At 53.7% G+C, this 23,023-nt stretch overlaps 1 protein-coding gene across 2 annotated transcripts; it reads left to right on the top strand.

The window, feature by feature from the left end:
* The first annotated feature begins 16,073 nt into the window (after positions 1-16,073).
* Positions 16,074-20,496, top strand: LOC100856929 (co-chaperone protein SBA1). 2 transcript variants are annotated; one of them, XM_020551742.3, is made up of 6 exons: positions 16,074-16,238; positions 18,014-18,194; positions 18,300-18,450; positions 19,077-19,111; positions 19,201-19,315; positions 20,032-20,434. In XM_020551742.3, the coding sequence occupies exons 1-6, from the start codon at positions 16,234-16,236 to the stop codon at positions 20,118-20,120; spliced, it is 576 nt and encodes a 191-aa protein (XP_020407331.1). In that variant the 5' UTR covers positions 16,074-16,233; the 3' UTR covers positions 20,121-20,434. The 2 variants fall into 2 exon arrangements, with proteins under 2 accessions (XP_020407331.1, NP_001241744.2); NM_001254815.2 differs by having other exon boundaries at positions 16,107-16,238; positions 20,029-20,496.
* Positions 20,497-23,023: the final 2,527 nt, after the last annotated feature.

The raw sequence follows: 23,023 nt of genomic DNA, 5'->3' as shown, positions 1-23,023 counted from the left end.
GCTGGCGTGATGTCGTGGCTGTCGGAGGAGCAACGGAGTCTGGCGGAGGGACAGCTGTAGGAGCGGTCGAGTCCTTGCTGACGTCGCCTTGCTTCTGTAAGAGAGCTGAGAGCCGCCGTCGTCACAGAGCTTGTGGAGCGCCATCATTGTCTATCTGGCGGAGCTAGCCAGATGGGACGCCGGTCTTGTTCTCCGTGACCCGAGTCGGCTCGGGGTAGGATGATGATGGCGCTTCCTGTTGACGTGGCGGGCCTGTGCCCTAGGTCGGGCGACGTGGGGGCTCCTCCGAAGCTGGGGTCGAATCTGTCTTCCGTTGCCGAGGCCGAGCCCGAGCCCTTGGGTCGGGCGAGGCGGAAGTCGTTCGGCAGAGGCCAGGGCAGAGTCCGAGCCCTGGGGTCGGGCGAGGCGGAGTTCGTCGTCTTCCGGGGCCGAGCCCGAGTCCGAGCCCTGGGGTCGGGCGGAGCGGAGTTCGCCGTCTTCTGGGTCTTAGCCCGAGTCCGAGCCCTGGGGTCGGGCGGAGCGGAGTTCGCCGTCTTCCGGGTCTTAGCCCGAGTCCGAGCCCTGGGGTCGGGCGGAGCGGAGTTCGCCGTCTTCCGGGTCTTAGCCCGAGTCTGAGCCCTGGGGTCGGGCGGAGCGGAGTTCGCCGTCTTCCGGGTCTTAGCCCGAGTCCGAGCCCTGGGGTCGGGCGGAGCGGAGTTCGCCGTCTTCCGGGTCTTAGCCCGAGTCCGAGCCCTAGGGTCGGGCGGAGCGGAGTTTCCTATGGCGCCTCTGGCGAGGTCTGACTGCCTGTCAGACTCACTCTGTCGAGTGGCACTGCAGTCGGAGTGGCGCAGGCGGCGCTGTCCTTCTGTCAGACCGGTCAGTGGAGCGGCGGAGTGACTGCGGTCACTTCGGCTCTGCCGGGGCGCGCGTCAGGATAGAGGTGTCAGGCCACCTTTGTGTTAAATGCTCCTGCAACTTGGTCAGTCGGTGCGGCGATTTAGTCAGGGTTGCTTCTAAGCGAAGCCAAGGCCTCGGGCGAGCCGGAGGTGTGTCCGCCGTTAAAAGGGGGGCCTCGGGCGAGACGGAAGTCTCTCGAGGTCGGCTGCCCTTGGCCGAGGCTAGGCTCGGACGAAGCGTGATCGAGTCACTCGTGTGGACTTGATCCCTGACTTAATCGTACCCATCAGGCCTTTGCAGCTTTATGCTGATGGGGGTTACCAGCTGAGAATTAGGCGTCTTGAGGGTACCCCTAATTATGGTCCCCGACAGTAGCCCCTGAGCCTCGAAGGGAGTGTTAGCACTCGCTTGGAGGCTTTCGTCGCACTTTTTTGCAAGGGGACCAGCCTTTCTCGGTTGCATTTTGTTCCGGTGGGTGCGCGCGAGCGCACCCGCCGGGTGTAGCCCCCGAGGCCTCGGAGGAGTGGTTACACTCCTTCGAGGTCTTAATGCCTTGCGTAATGCTTTGGCTGGTCTGGTTGTTCCCTCATGCGAACTGGCCGTAGCCCGGGTGCACGGTCGGGGCCCAAGCTCTCGGGCTGGTATGTTGACGCTGTCAACGGTTTGGCCGGAGCCGGGTTTGCGAGAGCAGCCCCCGAGCCTTCGCACAGGGCGAGAGGACGATCAGGGACAGACTCGACTTTTTACATACGCCCCTACGTCGCCTTTCCGCAAGGAGGAGGGGGGGAGTGCGCCATGTTACCCTCGATGGGCACCGAACATGGTGTCTCCGGTGAGCTGCAAGCGGGTAATCCGAGTGGACGTCCGTGCCCCGTTCGTTGGGGGTCGGCTAGGGGCCCAGAGGCACGCCCAAAAGTACCTGCGGGTGATTTGCCGGACGCGGTCCCCTGGCGACGGGGTCCGAGGGCTCGATGCCTCCCTCTGATGGGATTCCGTTACAAGATCGTTCCCGCTGGTCTCGGAAATGTCCTAGGGTACCTCGGGAGCGCAGCCCGAGCCTCGGTTATGTATCGAACGTACCCCTGGTCATCCCTCGCTCGGCGTCTGAGGCGACTGTGAACCCTTCGGGGGCCAGCCTTCGAACCTCTGATCAGTAATGGGCGCGGAGCCCGAGTAGCCTGAGGCGGCCATGGAGCCCTTCGGGGGGCTGGCCTTCGAACCCCTGACCAGTAGTGGGTGTCGGGCCCACGCGATCTGAGGCGACTGTTGAACCCCTCGGAGGGCCAGTCTTCGAACCTCTGATCAGTAGGGGGGGGCTCGGAGCCCGGTTCCTTCGCGGAGAAGGACCCTTTTCGGGGTATCCCCCTTTCCCGGTCCCTGTTGCAAGAGATAGAGAAAGAGGAAAAAGGAAAAGGATACGGAATCGAACGACGTGGCGTACCTTTTTTGGCGCGGCTATTACGGCGAAGGCGAAGCGTCGTCCGCATCTCCTGCCGGAAGCGCCGCCTATCCCGTCGCGGAGTTAATGCGACGGGGCGAGTGGTTGGTGGGGCGGCCGCTGCGCGTGCGCGAGCCGTTCGAGGAACGGGTCACGGGTGCACCGTCATCACGCCGTGGGAGGAGGCTCTCTTGCTGTCCCCGGACGGGACGTGAGCCTGGCTGACGACGTGACTGCTGCTCCCGCCCGCCTGCCACCGTCATTACTGCCGGCCCACTTTCGGCCGCATTGACCATCGCGACAGGCTGGCGCCGCTGGGTCGTGCGCTGGTCGCCTCGAGTCGCGGCATAGGCTCCGCAACCGAAGAGGCGCGACTGTGGCACAAGTGGTGGCGCGGTTGCTTGCATGCAGCAACTGGCGCGCTGGTTGCGCGACGCGTGGGCCTGGGCCTCCAAACTGGCGTGTCAGAAGTCGGAGAAGCGCGTCCACCTGGCGCGGTTGCATGCCGCCTGCATGGCTGCCCGCCCCTTCCGCCCGTTGGTCTGGGCAAAAGTGGGGGGTCGCTTGTAACCGCTGGGCGGTTGTGCGCACCATGCGCGGCGGTTTGGCTTCTTCTGCTCTGAGCCGGTTTGCATGACATGCGGGACCCAGCCCCCGAGTCGCAGGGGAGGGCCTTGGAGCGTGTTGGAGAAGACTCAGCCCGTGGCGTTTGGGGCGCACGTAGGGAGAGTTGCCTTTAAAAGGAGGGAGACTCCTTTCAGAAGACAACCATGTCTTCTTCCTCCCTTATGCGTCGTGTCTTTCCATCTTCCAAGCCCCCGGATGGGGGGTATCCGCCGCCTTTCCGCCTCCTCGTTGGAGGAACGCAACTCCATGGGAGTTGGTACCTCTCAGCCATCGTTCGGCTTCAAGGATTTTCATCATGCAGCCTGGCTGCACCCCTCCACCGGCGGTCACCCAAGATGGTGACCTCCAGTTCGACGGTGGGGAAAGCGGGCCAGGCTGCGGCCTCTACTCCTCCCTCGGCCTCAAGGATTTTCGTCATCCAGGCCAAGATGGAAGATGAGGCGAGTCGGGGGGCTGCCCCCGCATGGGTCGGCTGCCTTTTTCTTCCCCCCGCGCCTGGGGGAGAATGGCATCCTTGAGTCCCACGGGGACTTCCTCTAGCCATGCCGGGATAGGTAGGGCGCCAGTAGCCCTGGGTCTCCGTCTCCCGGCCTGAATGGCTGGTTCTCGTCCTCTGCGGGGGAGAGCCCTCCTGTCGTGACACCTGCCCCGAAGCTGCTGCCTAAGCCGCTTCGCTGCCCGGGGCGGGGGTGGTTGTCATCGTGGTTAGAACAGGCGGCGGCGAGCCGCTCGTCAGTCTTCTGTTGCTCCGCAGGCCTTCCCCCTCGGAGTGGGGTTGTTCGTACCTGCGGAGGGGGAACCGGAGTTCCGTTTGTAATGGCACTTCGAATGCCAGTGTTTTTTGTTCATTGTGGCTGTCGAGGCCTGAACATGTATGTAATTTCGGCACGGAGCCGTGTTTTTTCCTCATTTTCGAGCACTAAGTCTCGCTTGTTGATTATCTGAACCGCTTCACCAAGCCTGAGTCGCCCCGTGTCAAGGTGATGAGTGAGGTATCCGTATCCCGGAGGCGTAGGAATCCCTCGGCTCGATCGGCCTTATTGTCTGAGGCTCCTCTAGCTTAGTCAAAGGGACCCCTTGGCCGCTCTTCGATGAGCCAAGGCCAGGGGTAGCGATATCAGTACGAACAGAGGCGGAGTTGGCTCGAGAATGGGAACCTGGTTGGCCGGAGCCTAGCCGGGTTGTCCGTCAGCGGAGCCGACGCCGGAGTCGATCAGCCGAGGCCTCGGGTCGGGCTGGCGCCCTTGGAAGTCGGTTGGCCGAGGCCCCAGGGGTAACCGGCCGAGCCACCTGCTCGGGCCGGATCCCCGGAGAAGTCCCTGACCGCGCCGCCGTCCGAGGCTAGGTCGGACCTTGCTGAAGACGTCGTCGATGCCGAGGGTGCTACGGCCCCCTTCAGCGTGAAGACCCAAGCCTGCAGGATCAGATCGTCTTGTAGCGTGTGCCTTCTGCGGCCGCCGAGGCCAGAAAACACACCCTCGCTGTGCTGTAAAGCCGCGTCTTCTTTCCTCTTATTTCGAGCATCTGGACTTTCCGTCGTTAACAGGGATGTCTGCGTGAGCGAGAGTTGCTTCTCGCGGAAGGTGATGAGTGAGGTATCCGTATCCCGGAGGCGTAGGAGTCCCTCGGCTCGGTCGGCCTTGCCGCTTACACGTACTTTCACCCATCCGTGAGGCCCTGTCCCCGACTTAGTCGAGAAAGCTTGAAGGACCGCTTTGGCAGAAGAGCTTCCGAACGTGAAGACTTGTTCGGTCCACGGAGTCGCTTTATCCGAACGCGAGTTACTTATCGCAGAAGGTGATGAGTGAGGTATCCGTATCCCGGAGGCGTAGGAGTCCCTCGGCTCGGTCAGCCTTGGCTGCTTACGTGTACTCCGTCGTTTCCAGGATCCGCTTTCCGAAGTAGTCAAGAAGCACGAAAGAAATTCTGCTAAAAAGAGATCCTTTTTTCGAGGAAAAATTCGACGCAGAGGGGGTCTCCCCCCTTTTAGCCCCCGAGGGAGGGTCGGGCTTTGCCGAGGCGAGGCCGACCCTTCCTTGATGACTAAACTTTGCATTGGTGCGAGGTATGTGAATAACTTGAAAACATCTTAAGGGTAGAAGCGACGTAGCTGTTTGATGTTCCAAGCGTTGCCGTAGATCTCGCCTTGATTGTTGGCCAGCTTGTATGTTCCTGGCTTCAGAACTTTGGCGATGACGAATGGCCCCTCCCAGGGGGGCGTGAGCTTGTGCCTCCCTCGGGCGTCTTGCCACAGCCGAAGCACCAGATCGCCCACCTGGAGGTCTCGGGACCGGACCCCTCGGGCGTGGTAGTGTCGCAGGGACTGCTGGTACCGCGCCGAGTGTAGTAAGGCCCTGTCCCGAGCCTCTTCCAGCTGGTCCAGCGATTCTTCTTGGCTAGCTTGGTTGCTTTGATCGTTGTAGGCCCTCGTCCTCGGGGAGCCGTATTCCAGGTCGGTGGGCAAGATGGCCTCGGCCCCGTAGACCAGGAAGAACGGCGTGAAACCCGTGGCACGACTCGGCGTCGTCCTTAGGCTCCAGACCACCGAGGGGAGTTCCTTCATCCATCGCTTGCCGAACTTGTTGAGGCCGTTGTAGATCCGAGGCTTGAGCCCTTGTAGAATCATGCCGTTGGCATGCTCTACTTGCCCATTCGACATGGGATGAGCCACGGCGGCCCAGTCCACCCGGATGTGGTGATCCTCGCAAAAATCCAAGAATTTTTTGCCGGTGAACTGGGTACCGTTGTCGATGATGATGGAGTTTGGGACCTCGAAGCGATGGATGATGTTGGTGAAGAACGCCACCGCCTGCTCGGACCTGATGCTGTTCAGGGGTCGGACCTCGATCCACTTGGAGAATTTGTCGATGGCGACCAGCAGGTGCGTGTAGCCCCCGGGCGCCTTCTGCAAGGGACCGACGAGGTCCAGACCCCATACAACAAAGGGCCAGGTGATGGGAATGGTCTGTAGAGCCTGAGCGGGCAGGTGGGTCTGCTTCGCATAGAATTGGCACCCTTCGCAGGTGCGGACAATTCTAGTGGCGTCAGCCACCGCCGTTGGCCAGTAGAAGCCTTGCCGGAAAGCATTCCCGACAAGGGCTCGGGGTGCCGCGTGATGGCCGCAAGCCCCGAGTGTATTTCTTGCAGGAGTTCCTGACCTTCGGCGATGGAGATGCATCGCTGGAGGATGCCCGAGGGGCTGCGATGGTAGAGCTCCTCTTCATCGCCCAGCAAGACGAACGACTTGGCGCGTCGCGCTACCCGCCGAGCCTCGGCTTGGTCGGGGGGTAGCTCTCCTCCGCGGAGATATTGCAGGTACGGGGCCTGCCAATCTCGATCAGGCGTGGCCCCGCTCTGCTCCTCCTCGGCGTCCAGTGCCTCGCCCTCGGGGGCCGAGGGTACCTCGGGCTGTGCCGAGGGCGCCTCGGGCTGTGCCGAGGGCGCCTCGGGCTGTGCCGAGGGCGCCTCGGGCTGTGCCGAGGGCGCCTCGGGCTGTGCCGAGGGCGCCTCGGGCTGTGCTGAGGGCGCCTCAGGCTCGGGAGCGTCGTCGATCTTGACGGAGGGTTGATGCAGATCCCGGGAGAAGACGTCCGGGGAACCGTTGTTCGCCCCGAGGCTATTTTAGCCAGCTCGTCCGCAGTCTCGTTGTAGCGCCGAGCGATGTGGTTGAGCTCGAGCCCGTAGAACTTGTCTTCCAGGCGTCGAACCTCATCGCAGTAGGCCTCCATCTTCGGGTCGCGGCAGTGAGAGTTCTTCATGACTTGGTCGATGACGAGCTGCGAGTCACCGCGAGCGTCGAGGCGTCTGACCCCCAGCTCGATGGCGATCCGCAACCCGTTGACCAGAGCCTCGTACTCAGCCACATTGTTGGACACCGGAAAATGGAGGCGTAGCACGTAGCGTAGGTGCTTCCCGAGGGGCGAGATGAAGAGCAGGCCCGCGCCGGCTCCCGTCTTCATCAGCGACCCGTCGAAAAACATGGTCCAGAGCTCCGGTTGGATCGGAGCCGTCGGCAGCTGGGTGTCGACCCATTCGGCCACGAAGTCCGCCAACACCTGGGACTTGATGGCCTTCCAAGGGGCGAACGAGATTGTTTCGCCCATGATTTCCACCGCCCACTTTGCGATCCTGCCGGAGGCCTCTCGGCACTGGATGATCTCCCCCAGGGGGAAGGATGACACCACAGTTACCGGATGAGACTCGAAGTAGTGTCGTAACTTCCGCCTCGTCAGGATCACAGCATACAGCAGCTTCTGAACTTGTGGGTAGCGGATCTTGGTCTCGGACAGTACCTCGCTGACGAAGTAGACTGGCCTCTGAACGGGCAATGCATGCCCTTCCTCTTGCCTCTCGACCACAATCGCGGCGCTAACCACCTGAGTGGTCGCGGCGACGTAGACCAAGAGGGCTTCTCCATCAGCTGGGGGCACCAAGACAGGCGCCTTTGTAAGGAGCGCCTTCAGGTTCCCGAGGGCTTCCTCGGCCTCAGGGGTCCAAGCGAAACACTCGGCCTTCCTTAAGAGGCGGTACAGAGGCAGACCTCTTTCGCCGAGGCGTGAGATGAAGCGGCTCAGGGCCGCGAGGCATCCCATGACCCTCTGTACGCCTTTTAAGTCCTTGATGGGTCCCATGCTGGTGATGGCTGCGATCTTCTCCGGGTTGGCTTCGATGCCTCGCTCGGAGACGATGAACCCCAGGAGCATGCCCCGGGGCACCCCGAAGACACACTTCTCAGGATTGAGCTTGACTCCTTTCGCCTTGAGACATCGGAATGTCACTTCAAGGTCAGAGAGGAGGTCGGAAGCCTTCCTTGTCTTGACTACGATGTCATCGACGTAGGCCTCGACTGTGCGTCCGATGTGTTCGCCGAACACATGGTTCATGCACCGCTGGTACGTCGCGCCCGCATTCCTCAAACCGAACGGCATGGTGACGTAGCAGTACATGCCGAACGGCGTGATGAAAGAAGTCGCGAGCTGGTCGGACTCTTTCATCCGGATTTGGTGATACCCTGAGTAGGCATCGAGGAAGGACAGGGTTTTGCACCCAGCAGTGGAATCCACGATTTGATCGATGCGAGACAGAGGGTAGGGAACCTTCGGACATGCTTTGTTGAGACCAGTGTAGTCTACGCACATCCGCCATTTCCCCCCTTTCTTCCTCACAAGCACAGGGTTGGCGAGCCATTCGGGGTGGAATACCTCTTTGATGAACCTCGCTGCCATTAGCTTGTGGATCTCTTCGCCAATCACTCTGCGCTTCTCCTCGTCGAATCGGCGCATAGGCTGCCTGACGGGTCGGGCTCCGGCCCGAATATCCAGCGAGTGCTCGGCGACATCCCTCGGTATGCCGAGCATGTCCGAGGGACTCCACGCAAAGACGTCGGCGTTTGCGCGGAGAAAGTCGACGAGCACTGCTTCCTATTTGGGGTCGAGCCCGGAACCGATCCGGATCTGCTTGGAGGTGTCGCCACTGGGGTCGAGTGGGACGGCCTTAACCGTCTCCGCTGGCTCGAAGTTGTCGGCATGGCGCTTCACATCTGGCACCTCTTTGGAAAGGTTCTCCAGGTCGGCGATGAGGGCCTCGGACTCGGCGAGGGCCTCGGCGTACTCCACGCACTCCACGTCGCATTCGAACGCGTGTTTGTACGTGGGGCCGACGGTGATGACCCCGTTGGGGCCCGGCATCTTGAGCTTCAGGTAGGTGTAGTTGGGGACGACCATGAACTTCGCGTAGCATGGCCTTCCCAGTACCGCGTGGTAGGTTCCTCGGAACCCGACCACCTCGAACGTCAAGATCTCCCTTCGGAAGTTGGAGGGCGTTCCGAAGCAGACGGGGAGGTCGAGTCGTCCGAGGGGCTGGACGCGCTTCCCAGGGATGATCCCGTGGAAGGGCACAGCGCCTGCTCGGACGGAGGACAGATCGACGCGCAGGAGCTTGAGGGTCTCGGCGTAGATGATGTTGAGGCAGCTGCCCCCATCCATCAGGACCTTGGTGAGCCTGACGTTGCCGACGACGGGGTCGACGACGAGCGGGTATTTCCCCAGGCTCGGCACGTGGTCGGGGTTGTCGGCCTGGTCGAAGGTGATGGGCTTGTCGGACCAGTCTAGGTAGACTGGCGCCGCCACCTTCACCGAGCAGACCTCCCGACGCTCTTGCTTGCGGTGCCGAGCCGAGGCGTTCACCGCATGCCCACCGTAGATCATGAAGCAGTCGCGGACCTCGGGGTACTCTCCTGCTTGGTGATCTTCCTTCTTGTCGTCGTCGTGGGCCCTGCCACCCTCCGCGGGTGGCCCGACCCTGTGGAAGTGGCGCCGAAGCATGACGCACTCCTCGAGAGTGTGCTTGACGGGCCCCTGATGGTAGGGGCACGGCTCCTTGAGCATCTTGTCGAAGAGGTTTGCACCTCCGGGGGGCTTCCGAGGGTTCTTGTGCTCGGTGGCGGCGACAAGGTCCGCGTCAGCGGCGTCGCGTTTCGATTGCGACTTCTTCTTGCCTTTCTTCTTGGCGCTGCGCGGAGTAGACGCCTCGGGAGCCTCTTCCGATGGGCGGCCCTGGGGCTGCTTGTCCTTTCGGAAGATAGCCTCGACCGCCTCCTGGCCAGAGGCGAACTTGGTGGCGATGTCCATCAGCTCGCTCGCCCTGGTGGGGGTCTTGCGACCCAGCTTGCTCACCAGGTCGCGACAGGTGGTGCCAGCGAGGAACGCGCCGATGACATCCGAGTCGGTGATGTTGGGCAGCTCGGTGCGCTGCTTCGAGAATCGCCGGATGTAGTCCCGGAGCGACTCCCCCGGCTGTTGCCGGCAGCTTCGAAGGTCCCAGGAATTCCCGGGGCGCACGTATGTGCCCTGGAAATTGCCGGCGAAGGCTTGGACCAAGTCGTCCCAGTTGGAGATCTGCCCCGGAGGCAGGTGTTCCAACCAGGCGCGAGCAGTGTCGGAGAGGAACAGGGGGAGGTTCCGGATGATAAGGTTGTCGTCGTCCGTTCCACCCAGTTGGCAGGCCAGGCGGTAGTCCGCGAGCCATAGTTCCGGTCTCGTTTCCCCCGAGTACTTCGTGATAGTAGTCGGGGGTCGGAACCGGGTCGGGAACGGCGCCCGTCGGATGGCCCGACTGAAGGCCTGCGGACCGGGTGGTTCGGGCGAGGGACTCCGATCCTCCCCGCTGTCGTAGCGCCCCCCACGCCTGGGGTGGTAGCCTCGGCGCACCCTTTCGTCGAGGTGGGCCCGACGGTCGCGTCGATGGTGCTCGTTGCCGAGGTGGCCCGGGGCCACAGGCGCGGTGTTGCGCGTGCGCCCGGTGTAGACCGAGGCTTCCCGCATGAATCGGGAAGTCGCGGCATGAGGTTCCGAGGGGTATCCCTGCCTTCGGGAGGCAGTGCTCTCGGCCCGTCGGGCCGCAGCGCCTTCCAGGAGATTCTTGAGCTCTCCCTGGATTCGCCGACCCTCGGTGGTTGATGGCTCCGGCATCGCGCGGAGGAGCATCGCTGCGACTGCCAGGTTCTGGCCAACCCCGCTGTATGCGGGCGGCGGCCTGACCCTGACATCGTTGGCGACGCGGCGCCGGAGACCTTGGGGCAGGTGACGTATTTCTCCGGCCAGGGGTTGGCCCGCCCATACCTGCCCGACGTCCCGACGGATCGGCTCAAGCGCTCCTGTTCCCTCGTTGAGCCTGGCCTGCGCCTCGCGGACTTGCTTGAGTTGTGGGTCGTAACCCCCCGCCGGAGCGGGGACCACAGCTAGCTCCCGCGGGATGTCGGCGCGAGGCACCGGCCTAGGAAGATCACCGTCCTCCGGCATGCCGAGATGGTTGCCTTCGGAGGGATCCCCTAGCTCGATGTGGAAACATTCGCGGCTTGGGCCGCAGCCCTCGTCGTCAAGGCTGCGGCTTCCGTCGGAACAGTCGGAGAGGCAGTAGTCACATGCGGTCATGAAGTCCCGCATGGCACTGGGGTTGCCAAGTCCGGAGAAATCCCAACAGATGCTGGGATCGTCATCTTCCTCGGACCCAGAGGGCCCGTAGGTTGAGACGTCCGTCAACCGGTCCCAAGGCGACCGCATACGAAACCCCAGTGGGGTTGCACTCGCCTCAATGAGAGCGCCCGCCAAAGCGAGGTCGCTTGGCGGGTTGAGGCCGAGTCGAAATGACGTAAGATGGGAGTTAGTCGGTACCTTTTGGTCGACGAGGAGCGACGTAGTCACATCGGGGACTGGTTGCACCGTCGTCCCAGGTACGAGGGCGACGTCCTGCAGGCTTTCCGCGAGCGCGCTAGCGTCGTCTTCTTGCTCGAGATCAGCGTGTCGCGGGGGGACGGCGCTCGCCTTCGTCTCGAACGCGAGGTCGACGCCCGGCGTGCCTTCCGTCGGGGCGTCGGGGGCGTCGATTCGCTCGACGGCCAACGAAGCGCGGCCTCCCGCTTGGCCTTGGTTGCCCCGCCTCCTCCTCCGTTGGCGGGGGAGAGGACGGAGCAAGCTCGAATGTTGTTCTTCCACCACGCGGGGAAGATGTTGTCGATTCCGCTGTCGGCGGGCGGGTTGTCGGCCGCCATTGTTGTTGTCGCGCGGCGGTGGAAGGAGTATCATGTCGTAGCTGCCGTCGAAGGACATGAACTCAAGACTCCCGAAACGGAGCACCGTCCCGGGCCGGAGAGGTTGCTGGAGACTGCCCATCTGGAGCTTGACGGGAAGTTGTTCGTCAGCACGCAGCAGGCCCCTACCTGGCGCGCCAACTGTCGGCGTTTCGAGACAGGGGGGTCCCTAAGCCGACAAGTGAGTGTGTTGCGTGCCCCAGCCCAGATGGGTCGAGCGCGTGGGCGAGCGCGAAGGGGGGAGAGGCGAGGTGGCCGGAGACGGGCGTGAGAGAGGTGGAAGTCCCGCGGCCTTCGTGTTCGTCCCGCGCCCAGGTCGGGTGCGCTTGCAGTAGGGGGGTTACAAGCGTCCACGCGGGTGAGGGAAGCGAGCGGCCCCAAGAGAGCGCCTGTCCCGTCCTCGGTCCCGCGCGGCCAACCTTCTCTAAGAAGGCCCTGGTCCTTCCTTTTATAGCCACAAGGAGAGGATCCAGGTGTACAATGGGGGGTGTAGCAGAGTGCTACGTGTCTAGCGGAGAGAGAGCTAGCGCCCTAGGTACATGCCAATGTGGCAGCCGGAGAGGTCTTGGCACCTTGCTGGCGTGATGTCGTGGCTATCGGAGGAGCAACGGAGCCTGGCGGAGGGACAGCTGTAGGAGCGGTCGAGTCCTTGCTGACGTCGCCTTGCTTCCGTAAGAGAGCTGAGAGCCGCCGTCGTCACAGAGCTTGTGGAGCGCCATCATTGTCCATCTGGCGGAGCTAGCCAGATGGGACGCCAGTCTTGTTCTCCGTGACCCGAGTCGGCTCGGGGTAGGATGATGATGGCGCTTCCTGTTGACGTGGCGGGCCTGTGCCCTAGGTCGGGCGACGTGGGGGCTCCTCCGAAGCTGGGGTCGAATCTGTCTTCCGTTGCCGAGGCCGAGCCCGAGCCCCTGGGTCGGGCGAGGCAGAAGTCGTTCGGCAGAGGCCAGGGCGGAGTCCGAGCCCTGGGGTCGGGCGAGGCGGAGTTCGTCGTCTTCCGGGGCCGAGCCCGAGTCCGAGCCCTGGGGTCGGGCGGAGCGGAGTTCGCCGTCTTCCGGGTCTTAGCCCGAGTCTGAGCCCTGGGGTCGGGCGGAGCGGAGTTCGCCGTCTTCCGGGTCTTAGCCCGAGTCCGAGCCCTGGGGTCGGGCGGAGCGGAGTTCGCCGTCTTCCGGGTCTTAGCCCGAGTCCGAGCCCTGGGGTCGGGCGGAGCGAAGTTTCCTATGGCGCCTCTGGCGAGGTCCGACTGCCTGTCAGACTCACTCTGTCGAGTGGCACTGCAGTCGGAGTGGCGCAGGCGGCGCTGTCCTTCTGTCAGACCGGTCAGTGGAGCGACGGAGTGACTGCGGTCACTTCGGCTCTGCCGGGGCGCGCGTCAGGATAGAGGTGTCAGGCCACCTTTGCGTTAAATGCTCCTGCAACTTGGTCAGTCGGTGCGGCGATTTAGTCAGGGTTGCTTCTAAGCGAAGCCAAGGCCTCGGGCGAGCCGGAGGTGTGTCCGCCGTTAAAAGGGGGGCCTCGGGCGAGACGGAAGTCTCTCGAGGTCGGCTGCCCTTGGCCGAGGCTAGGCTCGGACGAAGCGTGATCGAGTCACTCTTGTGGACTTGATCCCTGACTTAATCGTACCCATCAGGCCTTTGCAGCTTTATGCTGATGGGGGTTACCAGCTGAGAATTAGGCGTCTTGAGGGTACCCCTAATTATGGTCCCCGACAGGTGGGCACTGTCGCCTATGCACTGGTAAGCATCAGTTTGAACATTGCTTTTTTCTGATGGCTCACTGGCATGGTGTGGTCAAATTTGGTGAACAATGACATTTTCTGTTGCGTCGATGACTTTTGAGGGGCAACGGTAAATCAAATTGACGTGCATTGACCTGTATGTTAAGCAGAAACTTTATTGGTTATGTTGGCAAACACAAGGGGTAATGTGCTGTCTCTGAGAAGCACAACAGGTCAGTTTTTTTTCTACATCTCTATAAAGATATTAGATCACCCCAAGTTGAGATGAATCCTTAAAATCAGATACAGAGAACCTTGATGTATGCTCGACATTCGCTTACCGATAAAGAATTCTCACCATTACCCTTTACCCAAGCTATTATGAGTAACTTGTGTGAATTTCCTCCTTTGTTTTGCAGATATTGTACATTTAGACTTTAGGTCTCTCTTTTTTATTTTGGGGAAAATACGTTCAGCTTTACTGCTACCATTTTGCTTGCTATCGATATATGTTTGGAGTACAATTTTTTTGTTTGCCCTGATATTCCAGCACTATTAAGCTGAAATATATGTAAATGATCTTTATGCAAAGTGCGAACGTGCATTTTTTCAGAAAGAAAACCTGTGGAAAGCAGAAAGAAAAATGTTTCAGCTTGAAATGGCAATGATGTCTGAGAGACCAAATGCATAATCTAAGGGTGTGTTTGGGATGGCTCCAGGTTCTAACTCCAGTGTGGAGCTGTAGTTTATAATATCAATTTAAATAGTTTTAAAAATATTTTTAATCTAAATAATATACAAAATGATTTGTCTAAGTGTCTTCTAAAGTCTTTCAGCTCTAGCTCCACGATTTTTTGGAGCACCTAATGACCTGCTCCACCAACTCCACCAAATTTTCTGGAGCTGGAGCGGTCCCAAACAGGGCCTAAAAAAGACATTGTATTTGTGTATTCAAAGGGAAGCATTATCTAGGTAAACAAAAGTAGTACTCATAAGTATTGACAATTTAGATTATTCATCAATGTTTTCAATTCCTGGCAGTACATAGGATGCTACTATTTTTTCCAGCATAGGTCACTACACGATGTGAAATTTGTAGGTACGAAAAAAGCGGCCTTTTGGAGTGGCCATCTTGACAAAGCAAGAGCTGGCTGAAATTAGAGTGAAACAAAAAAATTGTTACCATTAACATCAAAAGCGGCCTTTTGGAGTACTACTCGTTTTCCTTAAGCTAGAAGACTGGGTGGCGCAGTGACAACTGAATCTAGCAAACCAACATCTCAAGCGGGGGCAGAGATGCCACTTTGCTCTCCACTTCACTTCAATTATTTGCCACCACGTCATCTCCCCCCGTCATCTCCCCCCTTACTCAGAGCATCCATCCAGCCTTTCCTTATTTCATAGGGACACGAACACAGTGAGGGCGTAATGGAATCGTAAAGCCTAACTGCTCTGTGGTGCGGTACTTTCCCTCTAATCAAGGTCGTCGTCCTTTTAGAATTTGCTGGTATAGTTCAATGGCAGACAAGTACTTTTTCATCAATCGAGGTGGCCGAAGCCTTCTGGTGAAGCCTGTCCCGTGAGATCTCTGGTGAAGTCTAGCCAAAGCCTTTTCATGCATATACCTGGCCAGTCGAGCGGTCAGACAAAACAAAGCAACAAATCATGCCTTTGTAGATCCGAGCGGCCAGGTTGGAAATAAAACCACTAATCACGCCTGTGTAGACGAGTTTCCCTCCACACGTTATTGCTTGCCTGATGTCTGTAGTGCGAATGCCATATTTACCTTCGTAATTTTAGCCGAGGTGGGTCCCTCCCTATATTTTCCTCTGCTCTGTTTCCTTGAATGTATGGATCTCTTTCCTTTCCAACTTTCTCCATTGATGTAAGATGGAAATCGGCAGTGTCCTCACTGGCTATAAATGTAGCCACACCCCCAGTTTCTATCTGTTCTCCCTCTTTTCGCGCCTCCATAATTTGTCACCTATCACAACAACTTCTCAGGTAATTGTGTTGAATTTGTGATCTATTTTACGTTTCTTGTGATTTTTATTCCCTTGACTATGCGAGACACCATTTTTATTCCCTTGACTATTCGCTAGATGATAGGTGATGTGTGCCTTCCGTTTCGCCCGGCCACCACGCTGTGGTCGCGTGGTCGTGGACATGCCGGTGCTATTCCGTCGTCGTTGTGCTGGTTTTCATGCGATGCTACGAGCAGAGTACAATTCGTATTTTTTTTCTGCGTCGCGGTCGCGGGGGCACCACTGTCATGCACGCACGAGCACGACGAAGAGAGAGAGAGACACACATATGTTTTCTTGTATAGATGCTCGATCGAATTTTCCTCTGTTCTGTATATATTTCTGCTTGCTTGCTTGCTGTTGTGTGTCATCTCCGCTGAACATCTAGATCTGTAATTGAGCTTGCACGCGCGTTTCACGATTTTGTTATAAACATGTGGTCGAGCGAGCAACAACATTTGAGTTGAGAAGAATATAGGACACCCGTGTCAACTAACCGCACCATTTTTTAGTTGATGGTACATTCTCCCCGAACATTTTTGGGTCCACACACCGCTTACCTACTCTACTCTTGTCTGTACCTGTTTGTTCTCGTAAAGATTGAAGCAATCATGTGTCTGGATTGATAATGTTTACCACACGAATTTTACATATCATAATGATATTTGTTGTTCCGTTTATATGTTTCATACAAATTTTTTACTTCCATCGCAACGCACGGACACTCACCTAGTAATAAATGAGCAATCAAATAGATAAACAGCCACAAGACCACAACTAGGCCTATCGTACCTACGAGGCTACGACCATATCCCAGCCCATTTCGGCCTGCTACTCCCGAACTTCCATATCTCTCCTCTGCTCTCACTCTCCTCCCACCCACTCCAGAAAACCTCACAAAAACCCTCGCTCCCCACAACCCGCCGCCGCCCACGCCGCCGCCTGTACCAGCGGCGTCAAGATGAGGTGAGCCAAAATTCACCGGGCATTCTTGATCCAGAGTCTACTCTTCTCTCTAGATTCGGCGGTCTCGCTCCGCGGGGTTGGGAACAGGATCATTCGCAGCGATCGCCTACGGCTGCGTGGTCGGATCTCGGGGGTCGGGGTGTACGTGGTCATGCTCTGCCGTGTCCATGGCTCAGCTCGAGCCCCATGGGTCTCCCGCCGAGATGTGGCTGGGCTCGATGGAACTGTTGGGTTTCTTGTAGTTTAATTCGAGTTGCGATGCGCACCTAGGGTTTGGGCGGGGCGCGTTTCTGTACGGCTTTGATTTGGTTAATTTTTCGTGCCGCGGTTTTGAATATTTCTGTTGGTTGGGGGCAAGGCTTTAGATGGTTAGTTGGGTGTGAATGGGTGGGTTATTGGGGGCAAAGCTTTTGATGCCGATGATGAAGAGTTGCAAAGACAAATCGTGGATGGATGGAGTCTTCGGACGGGCGAAGAGAATGCAGCTGTGGAAGGGGCTGGAGCCATGATCGTGGATAAGGCGGCAGACACGGTAGTTGCTGTCGCGGATTGGGGTGGGAATTGCGGTCACAGGTGCTGGTGCTTGTGTGAACACCCTCTTCTCTCTCCCCCTCTCCCCCCTTTCCCTATCCTCTCAAACGGGCACAAGTTAGATGGGGAGCCTTCCGTGGGAGGTGTACGTGTGCTCCACCTCGAAAGTGCTTCACGTACGACAACCCGTAAATTACGACCCAACCTTAATCTATGGCCGTTGTTGTTTCTCATTCTGAACTAATGAATCTATCATTAAATTCGTGCGTGTCGCAGCACCCCGTTCCCCTCAGCACCAGCAGCTCAATCCTATTCTTGTGCGTGCAGCTCCCTCCTTTTCCTGCCAACGTGGAAGTCAATCATTTAGCCGTTACTTTCTTTCTGCTCGCATTGTGCTGCTCTTTCCCTCGTGCCTTCTTGTCCTGCGGCGTTCGCCTCAGCTAAATCTGATACCTTGGCAGTAACTTTTGCCACGAGACAATACCACGATTTAAAAACTGACTGGAACCCTAGGTGATGCCTTAATAACCTTGTTCTTAACTTCATTTTTGTTGAATGGTGTTGATGAAAGTGTGCACATGCACATGCTTGCAGCTGGGAACAAGCTTACAAGCTATGATTACTTTTTTTGTTACAGGAAGTGTTACACTATCATGTTCTATTTGAGTTTATGGTTATCTTTTACTTTATAGTATTTTGGCTTAGCAAGCCAACATCAAACTTAGCTACTCATTTGGAGGTGAAACCCAAGAGAACCCTGTTAGGATGTAACCCTTTTAGCGACACACCATATCGGAACCTGGGTATGGTATTTGATGGTCAAGGGCTGGGCCGGTTGTCACCCTGTGACATGCTGCCTCGTGATCTGGTCATGATGTCAAGTGAGCAAGGATCAGGCCGTCACATCCCCAACTTGCGTCGGACTGAAAGGCTTTGCTGCTGCTCTTTATTCTGATCTAGCTATAAAACCAAAATTTATGGTAAATTATTAACTATCTGGATAGTTTGGCTAGCCACCATTTGTACTAATGCTAATCGACATTTTTTCTTATTTTTTTTCTGTGCTAATCACTCTTATTTGCTCTTGTGTATTATCGATAATACCCCTACACAATGGATTTGTGTATTTGCGCTAGGTCTGCTTGTGGATTTATGCAAGTTTCTTACAGAAACTATTAAGGTTGTATATAGATGAATTCCTGTTTATATGTTGGTTTATTTACAACTGGCATTGTCCTCTGTAGTCGGCACCCTGAAGTGAAGTGGGCTCAGAGGATCGACAAGGTTTACATCACTGTACAGTTACCTGATGCCAAGGACGCTAAGGTCAATTTGGAACCAGATGGTGTCTTCACATTCTCTGGCAGTGCTGGTACAAACTTATATGAATTGAAACTAGATCTGAATGACAAAGTAAACGTTGAGGTAATGCATTTAAGCATTTTTATGTAATATTAATGTGTACAGGTTTAGTTTAAATCCTTGATGTTTAAAGTTGTTCGTCTTTAACATTACTTTTTAATATAACAGGCTAGCAAAATAAGTGTGGGTGTCAGGTCCATATTCTGTATTGTAGAAAAAGCTGAGGCCAAATGGTGGAAGAAACTTGTTCGAGATGATCAAAGGGCACCTCACTTTGTGAAAGTTGATTGGGACAAATGGGTTGACGAAGATGATGATGGTATGCTATGTACTTGTATTTTTTGATACTACTAAAGGAATATAATTTGTGTATCAGATACAGAAACTGGTACATGCGCTTGACCTCATGTCAGTACACAAAGATTTGGTTTAAGTGCTCAACATTCCCAAGTTTAATGAGCAACAACGAACCATGATCTTAGCAAACCACAGATGCAGCAAGAACTATGTTACTTGATAAATGTACACTGTGGAGTAGTGGATTATTTCTTGTAACTGTTTCTACTTGAAAAATATGTCATGAGCAACACCTCTGCCTTAGATTATACCCAAACACAACCTAATAGACATAAGATCAGTGTGCCCAGCTTCCTGGAGATTGCACCTAAGATGATAGCCATCCTAGCTTCAGGAAAACATTTTGTATATTCGATGTACAGACTTAATACTGCAACATTATCATAGATGTACGACAAGACAACAACAATAACAACAAAGCTTTTGTCCCAAGCAAGTTGGAGTAGGCTAGAGTTGAAACCCAACAGAAACCACAAGTCAAGGTTTAGGCACTAGAAAATATTTTGTTTGACACTATACATGAAGATTGCTGATTACATTGGGCATGGACATGTAAAAATTATTATGTTCATCTATCTCTTCTTTTAGGTGCTGATGTCAACTTGGATGGGATGGACTTCTCGGTAAATAATTCCTTCACCAGTTTTTCTTCTAAGGGATGCCTTGACATTGGGGCAAACTGGTTTGATATTTTTCTTTGTTTTTTTTGTAGAATTTTGGCGGTATGGGTGGTATGGGTGGCATGGGTGATATGGCTGGCTTGGGTGGTCTTGGTGGAATGGGTGGTATGGGAATGGATGATTTTGAGGATGATAGTGATGAAGAAGGTTTGTATTTTTTCCACTGTTGTACCTCCTTCACTTATTAGTTTTCTTGTTGCTTCTTTTAGGTAGAAGATAAAAAACTCACATGAAATTGAACTTAGTATTTCTTGTTTATGTAATGTAGGTTGGCATTAAGAATAATGTTCAGTTGCTGAAATCTTGTAAATTTCAATTCTAGTAATGAATTATGTAGTGCTAATCGAATGTTCGTATGTGCCATACTAATCAATTTTCAATGCATGAATAAAGAGAATTCATTGCCCTTTCCATAAGAGGATTATCTATTCAATATTCTAATAATAGGGTGCATTCAGTTTTTGGAAATTTAAGAATTTACTATATTATGTGAAATGCAGGCATGTGAAAAATCGAATTTTTCTTGTACCTTACATAATTGGTGTCCAAATTGTTCGATATTAATGATTACTCCATTATATCATTATACATCTTGTGCTACATAATAGTTTATGGAAATTTAAAAGTCTTCGTTGCTGAATAACTAAACAGGAAGATTATAGTACCAAATGAAAATTTGATAATCTAGTTTCAGTTCAGTGTATACTAGTATTGGATCGTTAACCGTGTTTACATTTATGTGACCTGTATAACTAAGCTGTAATGCTTATGCAGAGAAAAAACAATATGTAGTTTTGTATCAACTCAGACATCCTAACATTATCATTTCTTTTTCCTTCTGCCCCCCCTCCCCCTCTTAGAAGTATCGAAACCTCAAGCTGCCGGACATGCTGCTGAGGCCGAGAAGACTGAGTCGGCGGAAGCCAAGACTGAGTCGGCTCAGAGCAGTTGAAGATGCTTCCGACATGATCTAAACTAGTTGTATCGTCAAGTTAATTCTGCTGAATCGGTGGACAAACTTCTACGTTGTGGCACTGGCCGATCCCAGTGACTTGCCCTAAAATTTACGTTCTGTCTTTACATGGGCATCCTAGTGTTGTGCTCATCACATTATTGATATTGTTTCTGTGATGCTTCCTTTGGTCGACAATCATGTGCTGGAGTTTGTTTACTGGATTGCTTTTCTTCTGTGGTTTTTGGCTTTATACCTGTATGGAAAGCTGGAGCCGCAAATGGAGAAATAGGGAACGACGTGTATTTTTGTTCTTTGGGGGTACTTGTGCACATTTGTTTGGTTCCTTACCGTATAATACTCTAAATTTTAAGCTATAAAATTTAAGGACCGGTTTAGGATTGGATACTCTTTCTATTTATTTTTAAATTAAAATTAATTACGGACTTAAATAAATTGTAAATAAATTGTGAAGAAATATTTGGATCGTGATACATTATGACTCCTAAGTACGTTGTTTTCCTTTTTTTTTTGATTTGTTGCATACATTTATTTTTTCAAACACCAAGTACTTAATGAATATTTTAGTAATTATGGTTGACAAAGAGAAGGCGATAATGCAAATTGGAAGCACTTCATTGATATTTGTATTGAGGAGATAGAAGCTGGGAATAGTCTAAATGATTGTTGGAGTAGAAAAGGATGGAAGAACGAAACACTTTTTTTTTTTACAAAATCTAGATAGAAGCTAAAGAATGCAAATTAAAGTGTTGCATGCTCCAACCAACGGTGGGATGAACATCTTGCGATGGGTTAAATTATGGATTTTTTTTGCTTTAATTGGATCGTCTTGTTTGCTATAACTCACGTGATTGTACATTGTTTTTTAGAGGTGCATCAATCATGAAAGAAAAGTGAAGTACGGCCATGTCATGTTCCAAAAGCGTGGTCTAAAGTTCCTTGATGATCTCCACTGGTTGTTTGATCTCTTGAACATAAATGTGGAAGCAAAGGGCGTGTTCGGCTGGCTACAAGCCGACACTGTTGCAGCTGTTTGGATTGCTGCAGCTGCAATCCATAGAGGGAAAAATACTGTAGAAGCCGCAGCCGCAGCCGGATTGCAGCCGCAGCAAGCCGCAGCGAACAAGCTGAAAATGTGGAAGCCCTCTGACATCTGCGCTCTGATTTGCTTCACTTGATGAGATCTCTTGAACAGAATGTGAAAGCCCTCTGACATCTGCGCTCTGACTTTTGTTGAGGCACTGTTCACCGCAGAACGCTTTTGTAGTCGACCATTGGCGCCAGTTAGCCGTTGCTCCGCTGGCTCACCGGACAGTCCGGTGGCACACCGGACAGTCCTGTAAATTATAGTGGAGCGCGCCTGCAGAATTCCCGAGAGTGGCGGGTTTGTAGGGCGCCTGGCCTGGTGCACCGGACAGTGTCCGGTGCGCCAAAAATCAGCACGCTTGAGTCCTTTTTGCTCCAATTAAATTGTGTCCCCTAACTGAATTCTTTCTTGGTTTGTGTTCAACCTTATGCACCTGAGATAAATCACATCTAGCCGAACTAGTTAGTCCATATGGTTTGTGTTGCACATCAACCACCAAAATCTATTTATAGGAAATGGTTAACCCTATTTCCCTTTCAATGTCCCCATTTTTGGTGATTGATGCCAACACTAACCAAAGCAAATATGAAGTGTAGAAATGTAACTAGTTTGCAATTGAGATAGTTGTGCATAGGTTACATGGAATTTAAACCAATGAAAAACTTTATGCATATGAATGGATTGCTTTTTCTTTTATTTAATATTTTGGACCACATTTGCACCACTTGATTATCTTTGCAATTCTTTTTGGAAAATTCTTTCAAAATCTTTTGCAAATAGCCAAAGGTATAGGAATACGATTGCAAGAAGCATTTTAAGATTTGAAATTTCTCCCCCTATTTCAAATGCTTTTCCTTTGACTAAATAAAAGACCCCCTGAATGTATTCACCTCTTAGCTTTCAAGAGGGTTTTGAAATAGATACCAATTTGAAATTTTACTTTCACATATCAATTGAAAATTAGATACCAATTGAAAATACACTAATTAAAAAATTCATTTCAAAATTTTTGAAATGGTGTGGTGCAGTCCTTTTGCTTTGTGCTAAATTATCTCTCCCCCTTTGGCATTAATCGCCAAAAACGGAGAACTTTGAGAGCCCTTTATACTTTCTCCTCCATTGGTAAAGTAAATGCGAGTGAAGGGTCATACCAATTTGAGAGTTGTATGAGTAACAACAAAGGGTAAATGATACCGTTAGAGTTGGAGTGGAAACCTTGTCTTTACCGTATACTCCATTTCCCTTTCAATCTAAGACTAAGTATAGAAATACACTTGAAAGCACATAGTCTTAGCCTTGGCACAAGAAGAATAAGAAATATGCATTAGTACCAAATGAAAGAGACATGATCAAAGGTATATACATGAGTTATGTGTGCAATGTTTCAATCAAAGTTTCGAGAATCAAGTATATTTAGCTCATTCCTAAGCTTGCTAAAGGTTTTCTCATCTAGTGGCTTGGTAAAGATATCGACTAACTGGTTGTGGGTGCTTACATAAGCTATTTCGATATTCGGAAGTCTCAGAAAGTGATACCGGATGTCTATATGCTTAGTGCGACTGTATTCAACGGGATTATCCGCCATGCGGATTGCACTCTCATTGTCATATAGGAGAGGGACTTTGCTCAACTTGTAGCCATAGTCCATAAGGGTTTGCCTCATCTAGAGTAATTGTGCACAACAATGTCCTGCACCAATATACTCGGCTTCAGCAGTGGAAAGAGCTACGAGGTTTTTTTTGAAGCCCAAGACATCAGGGATCTTCCTAGAAACTGACAAGTCCATGATGTACTC

Source organism: Zea mays, chromosome 4, assembly GCF_902167145.1.
Source record: "Zea mays cultivar B73 chromosome 4, Zm-B73-REFERENCE-NAM-5.0, whole genome shotgun sequence".
Classification (NCBI taxonomy): Eukaryota; Viridiplantae; Streptophyta; class Magnoliopsida; order Poales; family Poaceae; genus Zea; species Zea mays.
This window is presented reverse-complemented; position numbering and strand designations above follow the sequence as displayed.

Coding starts and splice junctions, on each gene's coding strand:
- LOC100856929 (NM_001254815.2), top strand. Junction 18,195..18,299: donor ATGACAAAGTAAACGTTGAG/GTAATGCATTTA, acceptor TTAATATAACAG/GCTAGCAAAATAAGTGTGGG. Junction 19,112..19,200: donor TGGATGGGATGGACTTCTCG/GTAAATAATTCC, acceptor TTTTTTTTGTAG/AATTTTGGCGGTATGGGTGG.